The sequence below is a fragment of the Chenopodium album genome, chromosome 11 (assembly GCF_948465745.1).
Source record: "Chenopodium album chromosome 11, dcCheAlbu1.1, whole genome shotgun sequence".
NCBI classification, from domain to species: domain Eukaryota; kingdom Viridiplantae; phylum Streptophyta; class Magnoliopsida; order Caryophyllales; family Amaranthaceae; genus Chenopodium; species Chenopodium album.
This window is the reverse complement of record NC_137844.1, coordinates 10,870,974-10,885,492: the sequence shown is the minus strand read 5'-3', so window position 1 is coordinate 10,885,492 and position 14,519 is coordinate 10,870,974. Positions and strand designations below refer to the sequence as shown.

The 14,519-nt window shown below is 31.2% G+C and overlaps 1 protein-coding gene and 1 pseudogene across 1 annotated transcript; both read right to left on the bottom strand.

Moving 5' to 3' along the window:
* Positions 1-888: 888 nt before the first annotated feature.
* Positions 889-1,755, bottom strand: LOC145568553 (putative calcium-binding protein CML16 pseudogene; annotated as a pseudogene).
* Positions 1,756-4,588: 2,833 nt separating this feature from the next.
* On the bottom strand, positions 4,589-4,978 carry LOC145566277 (uncharacterized). Its single transcript, XM_081625743.1, has one exon. It carries the CDS (start codon positions 4,976-4,978, stop codon positions 4,589-4,591), a length of 390 nt encoding a protein of 129 aa, XP_081481869.1.
* Between the last annotated feature and the right edge of the window lie 9,541 nt (positions 4,979-14,519).

Sequence of the window (14,519 nt, the reverse complement as noted above, 5' to 3'; positions counted from 1 at the left end):
AGGATGGAATCATAGAAAGTCTTGTACCCGCCGATCAGCAAAAAGAGCTGTGATGTTTGTCATCTCAGCGCGTTAATAAATCTCCCTCTCTTATCAACCTAAGTTATAAAATAGAATAGAGAGAAAATTTGTTTTTTGCTTGTTGATCAACTCCAAATAAGTGAGACTAATATGTTAAGTTGAGAAATGCAACAGTCCTCTGAAACAATGTCTTGTACAGACAAACTGAATATGGTGACCAAGCGGCTGTTGGAGACTGTACTATGACTCCACGAGTCGTGCAGTTTCCATTTTACACCTGGTTTTACGGTAAAAAGTCATAAACCTATTGCTAAAATTATGCTCATCTGCTCAATTAGGAGTTGGGAAAACTTCAACTAAGAAAGAAAATGAGTGTGCATGAATCGTGTGCTTGGTACATCCGAGTATATAATAGACACCAAATCATGGTTATATTGACAGAAAATTTTGATTTTTTATAATATAAAATATTATCTGTATCATGGTTAGATGTGCATGTAGTGTACTTGAAGCACTTAGTAAGCTATTCAAACTTATATACCTTAATAAAGACATAAATGATTGAATACCATGTGCAGTGAACTTGTCTTGCCCTCTTATTAATTAGGTGGTTGGCTAAATCATAATCATGATTCATGAACACTATGTTACGTGCATTGAACCTGTCTTTTTTATTAAAATATTTTAGAAAATTCTGAAAACTAGATCTGTAAAAGAACTAGACAAACTAGTAGAAATGTCAAATGTACATAGAATAAGTCAAAACAAATATTTCACTGAATGAAAAAAAAATATAGAAAATGTCAAAATTCCCCTGTTTTCTAAGTTTTTAGATCTCCCAAATCTATGAACATAAACAAATGAAAATGATAAGATAAAACTTTCTGAAATTTAGCTTATAGTAGCAGTGTAATATGCAAAGGATTAAAAAAAAAAAGAAGTTCAGTTAGTTCACACCCAAAATTAAAATGGATGAAGAAAAAAGAAAATTAAACAAACCAACTAATTGTCACATAAATCTGGCTATTATGATACAGGAAGACCAAGAAAATTAGCAGCAGATTTAGCCATAATAGAAGCAAACTCATGAAAACTAATAACTCCATCACCATTCGCATCGGCTTCATTGATCATCTCTGTTAACTCTCTGTATGTCAATGGCTGACCCATTTTAGCCATTGCTCCTGCAAGTTCTGCAGCTGTGATAACACCATTACCATCGCGGTCGAATATTCTGAACACTTCCAACAACTGCCCTTGATTCACTAGTATTTCTTCCTTCATATCAGGCATAATTGCGCTTACTAGCTCATCAAATTCGATGCTTCCGTTGCCATTCGAGTCCATTGAGGCTAGCATGACCTCTAGCTGATCACCTGATGGCTTAAGTCCTAAGGACCTTAGTAATGCAGCTAGCTCTAGCACTGTTATGCTGCCGTCTGAGTCCATGTCGAATCGTGTAAATATGTCTCTTAGTTGCTTAATTTGATCAACCATGATGTGTTTTTTCTATTTTTGTGGGTGATCAAGTTGTTATGTATGTGTAATTCAAACAAGAACAACAACAATAACAACAATCCAGTATGAAACTCGTACGTACGTTGATGTACGTTTATCGAAAATGACGGGGGTGGTGCCGTGGTGGTAGTGGTGGTGAGGAGAAGAGATAAAGGGTTGTCCCAAAGAAGGGAGGAGGAGCATATAAAGGATGAAATTTTGAAAGGGGAGGAAGTGGTTAATTCTGTTATGATAAATATAGGGTGTTTTTTGACTAAGTGTAAATAATGTAATAATAGTTGTTTGGATAAAGTATAACATAAAGCGCGTTCGGTGGTTATTATGGGTTGTTTATTATTTATTTAATTTTATGTTTTTACTTTTGGGTATTAAGTTGGTTGAATAGTGATCATTTTTGCACTAGTTGAGCAACTTGGCAAGTTCCTTGAAAGAAGTCATATTCTTAAAAATGTATTTGTAAATAGTGATCATTTTTGTCTGGGTTTATTTTGTCTAAGATAATAGAGGAAAGGAAGGATGTTCATGCTAGGAAATAGGGATGATACTTCCCTAGTGGCTTAGTTCCCTCCACTTCATCAAGATAATTTTGGTGGATTTTTTTTTTTTTTCTTTTCGATATGTTATGTACTAGTAAGAAAGATACATTTAACTATATAAGGACATTCTTATTATTAATATGCATTGTAGGACATACACATACAAGTGATAGAACTGTATTACTAGGGCGGCTAACATATAAACAATAAACATTGTCAAAGGTAGGTCAAGTAGATAGTGCAAAAAGTGCTAATAGAACACTTATTATTACTAGGGCGGCTAATATGCGCGTTGCGTGCCGTAGCTATTCATGTCTGGAGGCTCTTTCGATTTGGATTAATATCACAATTTCAGTTCCTAGTAGTATAATAAATGAGGGAACTTAGGTAAGCAAATATTTTGTAAGGTATAAATTTCCTCACATTATTCTTAAGAGTTCAAAAAATGAGACAATTAACATTAATGAGGACAAATAAATAAACATCTATATCTATACTCTATACTTCGTATTTAAAAACTCAAACCTAAAAAGACATGTTATCATTCTATTTAGGGGTGAGCATAACAGGGTACCCTGTAAAAATTCCAGGAACCGGAATCGGAACCTGTTGCAACAGGTTCCTCAAAATGGAAACCGGAACCGGAACCTGTTGAACAGGTTCATGGAAATTGGGAACCAGAACCGGATTATAATATACTCACTAACTTTTTCGCGGATTTTTTTAATAAAAACTGGTTGGTCACTAATTTATAATGTTTGCAACTTGCAAATAAGACAAACTAATAGTAGTTGTCTAACAAATTTAATATATATATTTTTATAATTGTAATTTTGATATTTATTATTTAAAAATTGAGTAAGAATTAGTGTATAATTTGAAATTAAGTGATAATTTTATCAGGTAAGAGTACCCTATAGGTTCCGGTTCTAAAAAATTGAGAACCTAAACGTTTTGCTCACCCCTAATTCTATTACACTTACCTATCTTCTTTTTCAACCCAATATGTCACATGTCGTCATACATTTAATTTCTAATTTCACTATTTTTCTTAAATCTTTCATTAAACACTTCATCTTCATCTCCCTAGCGTCTTCAATTCAACCTTTTAATTTTCTCTCTTGAATTTTAGTACCTCCATCTTCTTTCTATCAAGCCTCATTTTGAATTAAAGTCTCAAAAAAAAAATTTAATTCTGTAATTATGTTTTCAGTTACGCATTAAACCGATAATTTTTTATGGAAAATTTGTCAGAAACAACCTTTTAAAGTGTCCACTTTACTAAAAACAACCTTTTAAATTTTTTTTTGCAACTTCAGACCACATTATAAAATTTTTTTATCAAAGACAACCAAATGCTACTTTCCGGTGTTGACTCTATTTTTCCTGATGTTGACCATTAGTGTGCAACGCACATGACCTCGTATATTGCTTAATACACCAATTTTCCCTCCAATTCACTCGTACAAAAAGAGGGATGAAAGAGAAGCAGGGGTTTTAATAGGAGTTAATTGGAGGGGAAAAGGGGTGTATTAAGCAATATAGGAGGTCACGTGACTCGCACACTCGTGGTCAACATCGGGAAAAATAGAGTCAACGCCGAAAAGTAACATTTGGTTGTCTTTGATAAAAAAAATTTATAATGTGGTCTGAAATTGCAAAAAAAATTTTAAAAGGTTGTTTTAAATAAAGTGGACACTTTAAAAGGTTGTTTCTGACAAATTTTCCATTTTTTATTGGTATTTCCTCACTCATCTCTCAATACTATTTTCTATGAACAACCCGTGCATTGTACGGGCCAGAAGGCTAGTTATATATAATATATTTATCCAAACACAATCTGTAAGAGTTATCTTAAACTTTTAAAAGGTAAGGGAAAAAAACACCCGTATCTCTGGTGCATAACCAAGCATTGCACAATAATTAATCCAAAAAAAGTCACAAAGAATATGTTCTGTATAAACTCGACCTAAAGTATATTTTCAACACAATACATAATACTTATCCTATTCACGCATTTATAATCAAATTAAGCACATCTATCTTCAAATCCATCATAATCTTCAAGCATTATATAAATTTACATAGACAATGTTCATCATATCATTGCAATAGATAACCCTACATCTAAAAAACAATGCCAGATCTCAAGCAGTACAGTAGGCAGCTTGCATTGGTCTAGTAGAATTCCTAACTTGTGACTAGTGAGTCAGTGACCTTGAAATCAAAGTTCGAAACCTTGATCTTCCCCATACCCAAGGATCTAGCCTCCTAATCTGGATTGAGTTGACATGTGAGGGTTTCATCGCATTGTGATCCTTCATCTTAACCTCCAAATGAATTCACAATGAAAAATTCTCATGTTGCATCCTTTGACATATTGGATACATTTAAAAACAAAACATGTAACAAAAACTATGTTTATTTTGTTACTAAATTAATCATACCTTGAACCATCCATATACATAACACATTCCTTAGACTCTTCATAGTTCTCAATCTTTGCCTCTCGTCTAATTGCCATTTTCATCAGCAAGTGGAGGAGCAACAGCAGCCACCTTCCCACCTCTAACACCTCCAACTTCAGCACCCCTAGCAAAAGGCCAACGACAACTTCGTTTAAGCCACCCGAAACAGGATCCCCTGTACTTGATACTCTCTAGGGGAGTCTCCTCCTTCCCCAGCCAAAACCTACCAACAAGACATGAAATTATTGCAAGAACAGCCAACACAGACATAACAGCAAAAAATGGACCTATCGATCCTTTGTTGTTGTTGTTGTTGTTGTTGTTGTTATTATTGTTACGCCACACGTTGTTGTTTGGTACAACTTGTGTATATGGCACATCCCCTTGCATTTGGGGTTGTTCTTGATTAGGTAAATTTGATATTGTTGTTGCCATTTTTTCTGTTTTGTGTAAAAATAAGATTATTTCAATGAGATTTTATTGCCTATTTATATGAAACTTAGATCATAAAATTTTAAAGGTCAATTTTATTTTATTGTAATAAAAAAGTGGCAAAAACAGACTTTATATTTGTTAACTTTATCTTTATGATGGGAATGGAACACCACATGCATGGAGTTACATATCTAAGTAAGTATCATGTATCAAACTATCTTTATTATCCACTTTTCTTTTTGCTTTTGCTAGCTAAGTCTCATGGATTTCAGCTGTTTTTCTAACTTGAAAAGACAAGAAAAAATTTTAAGAGAATATTCCATCTTTTATTGAGTGAGGTGGAAATCTATCCTCCCATGTGATTAACTCACATTGATTACTCTCTCCCTCCAAAGTCCAAAGTAGCTATGGAGTAGCATAATATAATTTAATTCGGCATATATGTCAATACGCCAGTAACTTACACTATTTATAATGAATCTTTTTTAACTACACTGTAAATTTATGTGTACATGTATGTTTAACCATAACTTCAATTCCTTTTTATAAGGGGCGAAGAGGTTGTGAAAATAATGAAACTATGTTCACGAGTACTGTAAAGAATATTTTAGTGAAATTAAAATAATATATCACTTTGAAGTATAATTTTTTTGGGAATTCTAATAAACAATGTGATTACTAATTCCAGATGAGTTAATTGAAGGAAATGTGATAGATAATTGGGATTAATTAGTTCAAAAGATAGTTATGTCCTTTATGTAAGTTAACCTTTTTATTTAACTTTCTTCTTGTGTATGTAGTTTTATCATGTTTCATGTTAGTGGCTAAGCAATTAACAATTAACAGTTTAGCACTTTCCTAATCAAAAGAAATATTATTGGACGTGTAAAGGGAAACTAAGGCACCTGTTGTCTTTACTTAGCCATCACGATTTTACTGTATACATATGAAATCCTTTCAAGTTTTTGAGTTTCTTTATATCATCATTATATATATATATATATATATATATATATATATTCTTTTTGAGACCATTATGTCATTGTATGTATAATACTACCTTCGATTTTTTTAGTTGCAACTTTGGGGTATTATTTGAGAGATATAAAATATTTTAAAGTTGCAACTAAAAAAAATCGGAGGTAGTATTAAGTATATTAATTGTTAATTAGATTATACATCAATTATATTGTACGTACGCTTTATAATCCTTGCCAATAGAACTGATGGATTTTAAACCAAAAATAAAAACCGGACATCAATATATTTGAGGAGAAATTAGTTAAATTTGTGAATAATATCAAATGTCAAAGCTCAAAGCCATAAAGAAATCAAAGAAATTGAGGAGATACGTTTTGCAATTTGCATAACGCCGGGAGACTTTGGGCCTGTTCTCATTGACTGAAGTGAGCTGAACTGAACTAAACTAAACTTATTAGAGCTGAATTGAATTGAACTGAACTGAAATAAATATTTTATAAGAGAAGGAAATTAGGAGCTGAATTGAACTGAAATAAAAATAATCGTATGAGAACAGTTCCTTTATGAGGTGCTCATTAAGCAAGAATTGTAAGAAAACAATCCCTTCTCAAAATATGTAACGTCTTTTTTGGTGTACACATTACAAAAGAATGCTGTATCAGCTCATGGATTAAAGGCAGCACTTGCATTCATCGTTTTTGTTGGTGAATTCGATTAATGGCCATTTCCATATCAAATTCTTAATTATTAGATTTTGGACACAATTTATCGTTTATTTCAACTTTTTCTAATACTATGTACTTCGATTTTGAGCTGATTAGTATACGACTTGTTTTTTATTGAAAATTTTCCATTTATTTTCCATTAATATTTACAAGGGGTTGTTTCTTGATTTAAAAAAACAAAATAAATGTTTGGCATCATTTTTTGTTTTTAGTTTTCTGTTTTTACCAAAAACCAAAAATAGAAAATAAGAAAAAGGTGTTTCCACTTTTCTATAGTCAGTTTTCAAAATTATTATAATTTTAATAAGTTGGGCTAATTTTTAATTCATTATATGACATATCAATAACTTAATACTAAAACATACACCAAAAGTGACACGTGTCACATCCTGATGCTGTTTTTCCCTCCAAACCCTCCTTCCCTTTTTAACTTTTTTTTTGTTAATATTTGATTTTATAATAATATCATTCTATATCTTTTATAGTATTTTAATGACAAATATATTCCTTTTTACTTGGTCAATATAATTTTTCTATACACATTATATACCTGAATAATGATTCCAACTCATTTTTAATTATCTTTTCAATAGAGTATCAGCTCCAATCAGTTCAGTTCAATTTAGCTCTAATCAGTTCATTTCAGCTCCTAAATTTCCTTCTCTCATAAAATATTCAGTTCAGTTCAGCTCCAATCAGTTCAGTTCAGTCAGTCCAGTTCAGCTTCAATCATTTCAGTTCAGTTCAATAAATGTGAACAGGCCCTAGATATTTCCAAAAACATAATAATAAATTGATTCATAAAATAGATGTTAAAGAAATTACTTTAAAACATCACTTAATTTTTTTTTTCAAATACCTCTAGCTAATATTTTATTTCAATTTCAATATAACTATATATTGAAATTAATTACAATTTTGTTTATGAAATTTTATTACTGCGTATATATTATCACAAATTAAGGATTTATAGAGTTGGTATAACTATAAAATAAATGTAGTCTTTGACAATTATATCATATGTCGAATTCTAGAGCAAGCAAAAATATCAATTAGATTTTTTTAAAAAAATTAAGTAATTATAAAAATCAATATCTTAGTAAAAGCAAAAAATAAATAAATAAAAAAAATAAAAAATTATCTTTTGCCGAGACACTTGATTGAGATGATAAATTTATTACACCCGACATTCATATATAAATAATCTATATACCAAAAGACACGTCAGACGTAGTGATAATTGATCATATCTCCTTTTAACTTTTTTTTTTTTTATACATATCTATTATCTACAATTAAAATTTTATGACAATAACCAAAAAGGATTAAACTACAATTATTAGATAGCTTCAAACACGTTTTTTAAAACAACAAAGATTGATGATATGGTATATGTAGAGCATCAATCCATAAACAGAAACTGTAATAATATAGATTAGTGTTGCCCAGTTGTTGATTGTTCTTGCCTTTAGTCATCAGAGTAGTATTTTTTTTCCATTGAAATGATTTTTTAGATACAACAGGTGATATATTATTTGTAATTAATATATATGTGCATGTTGTGCAGTTTTGCTAATAGTTTTAGTGGAGAATTAGTTTGTTGTTTGATTAATTTTTGATGTTTATTAAAAATACATTTTTAAATTTTCACCAAAAAAAAAAATATACATTTTTAAATTGGTATTTACTAATATGGCCACTAGACTTGATCAAACCAAGCCCCACCTAAAAAAATTCTCGGGTTTGGGCAGTCCAAAAAATCCGTTTTTGTTTATTTTTTTTGCTTTGCCTATTAATATAGAATATGATATTATAATTTTTATACTACCTCCGTTAATTGTTATGTGCAACTTGAAAGTATTATTTGTGAGATATAAAATATTCCAAAGTTGTACATAATATTTAACGGAGGTAGTATATTTGATGTGTATGTTTAATCAAATTTTATTTGTTGAAAATATTATTAATTTTCTTTAACAAAATTAAATTTATCGTGCATGGCACGGGACTTAAACTAGTATCATATAATTTTAAAAACCAAAAAATTGAAAATTGAAAATTGAAAATGTTTCTCAAATTTTGTATGTGCCCTTGGATATTGGATTCAATTTGTATTTGTCGTTCTAATACTAATTGCAATGTTGAATCATCATAGAACTAACTCAGGCTGTCGCCTCGAGTTATTTGATCATCAATCCGTCATGAAACCGTCACTGAACATCTTTGATCCCAAATTGCATGTAAATTTGTTACGAAAAAGATGAGAAGATCCCTTTGCGTATTAAGCATTTTGCGTCTCTTGTTTATTGTTTTCTTTTATTATTTTAACTTTTATCCTTTTTAAAAAAAATCATAACCTTACGTGGCACTATGTGGTGCTTTTTAGTAAACACTAGATTAAATCCTGTGCAATGCACGGATTTAACAAAATTTTATTATGAATTATTACAATCTTTGAAAAATACTATAAAATAATTTACACAAAAGAGAGGGTTATAGTTTCTTTTTATAATAATTACTTAGGGCTCGTTTGGCATCACTGTGGTTTTCTGTTTTTTAGTTTTTTGTTTTTTAAAATCATATGATATATATCATATAAAGAATAAAAAATTAGTCAAACTTATTAAAATTATGATAATTTTGAAAACCGACAACCAAAAATTGGAAACACCTTTTTCTTGTTTCCTGTTTTTAGTTTTTAGTTTTCAAAAAAACAGAAAACTAATAACAAAAAACGAATCCAAACAAGTCCTAGTTTTATGCCAGTTCTTAATGTAATTAACAAAGACACCAAGGTTAGTACCATACTACCTTGCAATACTCTCTTAATTACAGCCTTTAGTTATTTCTACAATAATTTACAAAAAAATAAATACGGAGTAAATTAGAGAGAATCATAATATTTATAATATGCATAAAATAACTTGATTTTTTTTTTTTTTTTTATCAAAGTTATACATTAGAACAAAGACATCCAAGTAACTAATACAATAGTCTCCCGTTACCACTTTAATTAGTTGACAAACTTTGATCGACACATGGTTTGGACAATAATAATGAATTACCTTAAATAATAAAAGGTATAAAAGATATGAAATGAAAAATATGGAATATATATGTTAACTAAATATAAAAAAATCATCTCGTTGGTATAATAGAAGATTGTTTGAGAAGATTTGACAAAAAATAAAAAATAAAATAAAAAGAAAAAAAAATGGTGGAAAAATACAGAACCAGAAAATGACACGTGACATTTCTGGTGTCTGTTTTAGTATTATATTAATGATTACAATGGCGAATATGAATAGCACCCCTATTAGTATTTAGTAGCCCTATATGAGGTTAGGAATGTTGTACCTTTCAATTGGATACTCAAATAAAACAAACACAAATAAAAAAACAAATAATAAAAAAATAAAAACAACTCAACAAGCAGTGTTTTTCAAAAAGGTCCAACGATCAGAATTTCCCAATTTTTAGAATGAGGGGAAAAAATTATGCCAGGAAAGACCACAGAATCTCATATAATAAGATTGCCATTAATAGATACTATGTTTGTTATATATAAATATGCCCCAAGTATACACAAATGATAGCAACAAGATTCTCCCTGGACAAACTGTAGTTTTCACTATACTCTAAGTTCCCAAACTTCTCAGACTTCCTCTTGAAGCTGATTTCAGCACCCGAACAACCTGAGCAGGACATAAAGATGCAAATGTGCAACATATGAAACCCAGAAAATGACAGTTCGTAGAATTATCTTTTTGTAAAGGTTTACAAGCTATCACAATTTATTTTGTGCACAAGGGTGTACCAATAATTGTGACTCCGTTCAGGTGTGTGGAGGGGTGTGTCTTGTGTGCAGTGCCGCCAGTACATGACAAACACCCCTCCAGATGTGCATGCTGCGCACATGCCAAACCAGAAGCACCGTTCTTGGTACTCCCTTTGCTCTCTGTTTCTCAAATGCCTTAAATCAATTACTGCACAACTCAACTAATTCTAATTCTAAATCAATTCAAGAATGAGAGCAGCACGAAAAATATTCAATCCTACAGTTATGAACAAGAATACACACCACATTATGACTGCTGGCTGCAGCATCTGAAGTTCAACCATTTCTCTGCTCATCAACTTATTAGATTTTCCAGTAAGCTACAAACGCACAGCTCGCAACATATATCAACTTCATGCCACTGACCTGTTCCCCTCTTTTCATTCTCAATTGATCTAGTAATAACACTGATTATAACAGATACTGAAACTCATATGACTGGGTAAATCTGTATTAAGACAAGGCTTGATTCACTATGAAAACCCAAATTCAATATGAAGTTCAAAGTACTCCATAATATAAACAAATCAAACAGAGTGGTCCAACATAATTAAACATTTGCCAAGATTCAGCCAGATGAAATAGAATAAGGAGACTTCAACTAGCTTTCAAAACTTCATTCTAGAGCGGATCTTAAAACAGATAGCCTAGCCTGTCCACCAAAATCAGACCAAGGCCAATTCGAAAAACTAGATGTTTTTATTGAAGAGATTCCTGATTGTAGCACTAATTTGTTATGTTCATTGTTTGATCAACTATATAGTATATGTTAATGGCATAAAGTTTGTCGGGTAAGCTAAATGAAACTGACAAATATCATCAAGGACAATGGCTCAACTATGTACACAAAAACAGATCAAAATCATACAAGAAGAACCAATACAACCGATTGTACAGGTCCAAACCATACATTCCTTAGATCAGCCACCAAGTAGCAGGAAAACCATGAAAAGAAAGCCTTTAGAAGCTCCAAACATGATAACATATAAACATATACTTCATATTTAATCTCGATTACATATCAGCCTTCCTCCCCACACGGCCGCACCTCCTCAATCATATATATCATAGCTACTTGTACAGTTGTACTGCAATGGTCTCTCACATACCTCATTACAAGCATCAACTGATTCAAGGTAAGGACACATACATGATACATCTAAACCTGCCAAAACCCGGAAACGAAACGATTGGATCCAATACAAGGTTTACTTCTTGTCTAGGCTACTCCAAAATCAAGATATTAACAAACCCAAACCAAATCCAATAATTCTAGTCTATCTAGACAACCAATAACATGAATATCAAATGGTCCTAAAACAACCAATACTAACAATACTGTTAACTAATCAAAACTATTATGATCATCATTGAATAAAATTATACTATTCACAACATCATAACATAAAGGATTTCGACTGAAATACAGAATTAAATTCCTAATTAACCAAAAACCCACCAAAATAATGCTATCTAAGATTAATTAAAACAGTTATAAAGCGCTGGATGCAGAGGTTTATCGATCGATTGCTGCAATGAATGTAAAAGAATACCCAGTTCAGGAACAGATCGATGAACCGCTGCCTCCAGTGCCCTTAACTCAATTTTATCACAGAATTTCAAAAATTAAACCAGTAAAAAAAAAAATTTAAAAAGTTAAACCCAATGCAAATTTAATTGATCAACAAAAATCATCTTCATAAACCCAGATCTCATAATGAAAATTAATAAACATGATAAGGGATAAAAATGGAACAAATTATTGTAGAAGATTAAGCTATATAAAATTTAATAGATCAAAGCTTATAAAAATAATAAAGTCAATAATTATAAATTTATAATGCTAAATTACAACAAAGTGAATGAATTGAGAAAAGAGTCCTATCTTGATTATGAATATTAATAGGAGGGAAATTAGAATAACCAAAGAATGAATCTTGATTCTTGAAGGTGGGAAGTGCGTTATTTCTTTTTCTGCTAATCTTTAAAAATTAAAAAATTACACGAAAAATAAAGAAAAAAAAGATGCTCTTTGCCGAGGGAGGAGCTGAGGTGGATTATAAGGGCAGGTGCCTTACCTTTTTAGGGTACCTTCTAAATTTACCAAATTACCCCTTGTACCTCTTATATTTGGTGTTGTTTTTGGCTTTGCGTAATTTTTTCTATTTGAACCAACCCTTTTATGCTAGATTTGGGTAACGAATTGTTTGGAAGAGTTATGCAAATTTAGGACTCGTTCTCATTTACTAAATTGAACTGAACTGTTTATAAGAGAAGGAAATTAGTAATTGAGCTAAACTAAATTGAATTAAAATTAAGATGAAGAGAACATACCCTTATTGAATTAAAGACCTAACATTTAGGTGTAATTGTTTGTTTTAGATAACTTTGCTTTTGGATATATGTGTTGCAAGTTGCAACTTTAGTGATGTTTATGAAGTATTGTTTTACATAACTTTGATTTTTGGTAAGGGAAGTTACGAAGATTACGGAGCATTTGCGAGTTAAAATACTTTTCTATGTGGCTTAATATTGTCGGTTCACATCATCACTCTCATTAACCTCTTTCAACCTTTTTTTAAAGGAATAAAGGGTAGCTTGCACCTAGTAATTAACATATTTGCAAAATAACTAAATGATAGAGTTGGAGAAAAGGGTCTTATCTTAATTTAGCCCCTATTTTCAATATTAATAAACTTAATTATGAAAATCCATAGCATTTTTTAAGGTTGTTGGTTTTGTTATCATTCTTTAAATTATTTTTTTTTAAAATAAATGTAAGAGAAGGTTTTGTGTAAAACGGACTCACGTGAGACCGGGTTCAGCAACAGAAAGGCGCGGGTTTGAGAAACCCGATGATAAAAATTATCTTATTTCTGACTAAAATAGTCTTATTCCTGATAAAAATTATCTTATTCCTGACTAACATCTTTATTTTGTTTATGATATTCCTGATAAAAATAATTTTATTTCTGACTAAAATTTTCTAAATCCTGACAAATATTAAACCAATTAATATTAATTTAATACCTGACAATACTAATCTAATACCAAACAATAACAATCAAATACCAAACAATAAACATCTAATACCTGACATTATTTTCTCCTTCACCAATAACCTTCTTCTTCTTCCATGACTACAATATTTTCTCTCTCCTCAACCTTGCACCAACTGAACCGAAACCACCACCCCATCACCCTACCTTAATTGCGACCACCACCCACCTTAATTGAAATAGCTAGATTTTCGGCGACCAAGATTCACGCATTTCTGGGTCAAGTCGAAGTGGAGGACGAGGTGAGCGATTATGGTCAGGGTCGGGTGGGTGTTTCTGGTCAGGGCCGAGGTCAAAGTCGAGTGGGTATTTTTGGTCAAGGCCGAGGTGGGTGTTTGTGAGTTGGAGTCGAGGTGTGAGTTTCTGGGTTAAGGTCGAGGTAGGCTGGCTGCGGGAGATCGTGGTGGCGCGGACTCACGGTGAGTCCATCTCACCCAAAACTTTACCTTAATTAGGTTTCCAAACACATTCACTTAATTTAAGTAAATGTTTGTCAAAAAAAAATTAAGATAATGAACATGATCACAAAAGTAGTTGATTATGATTACCCAAACCAATCTAAGGGTTTGTTTCATTCAACTTAATAGTTATAAAAGTACGTAATAAGTGCTTTTAATTATCCAGACACCTCAATAAGTCACACACAAATAAGACAATTTCATACAAATGAGGCCTACATTTGAGGTTCGTAGGTGGGTTCAGATGAAAGAATAAGTTTTAAAAAGTTCATATAATTTCAAATCAATTCAAATAAGTAAAGTAATTAGACAAACTAAAATGAAAATTGTGTAAGAAGAGAATAAAGGATTCTTTATAATCTACGGTATTAATCTAGAAGGAAAATCTGAACGTCTAATTTACTTAGTTGATTAGACAAAGTTCATTGTTCCAACTTCCAAGTATTTAATATGTGTAAAAGCCTGTCAAAAAAAAAAAAA

Excerpts from the sequence above, each read along its gene's own strand:
- LOC145566277 (XM_081625743.1), bottom strand. The coding sequence starts at position 4,978 with ATGGCAACAACAATATCAAATTTACCTAATCAAGAACAACCCCAAATG.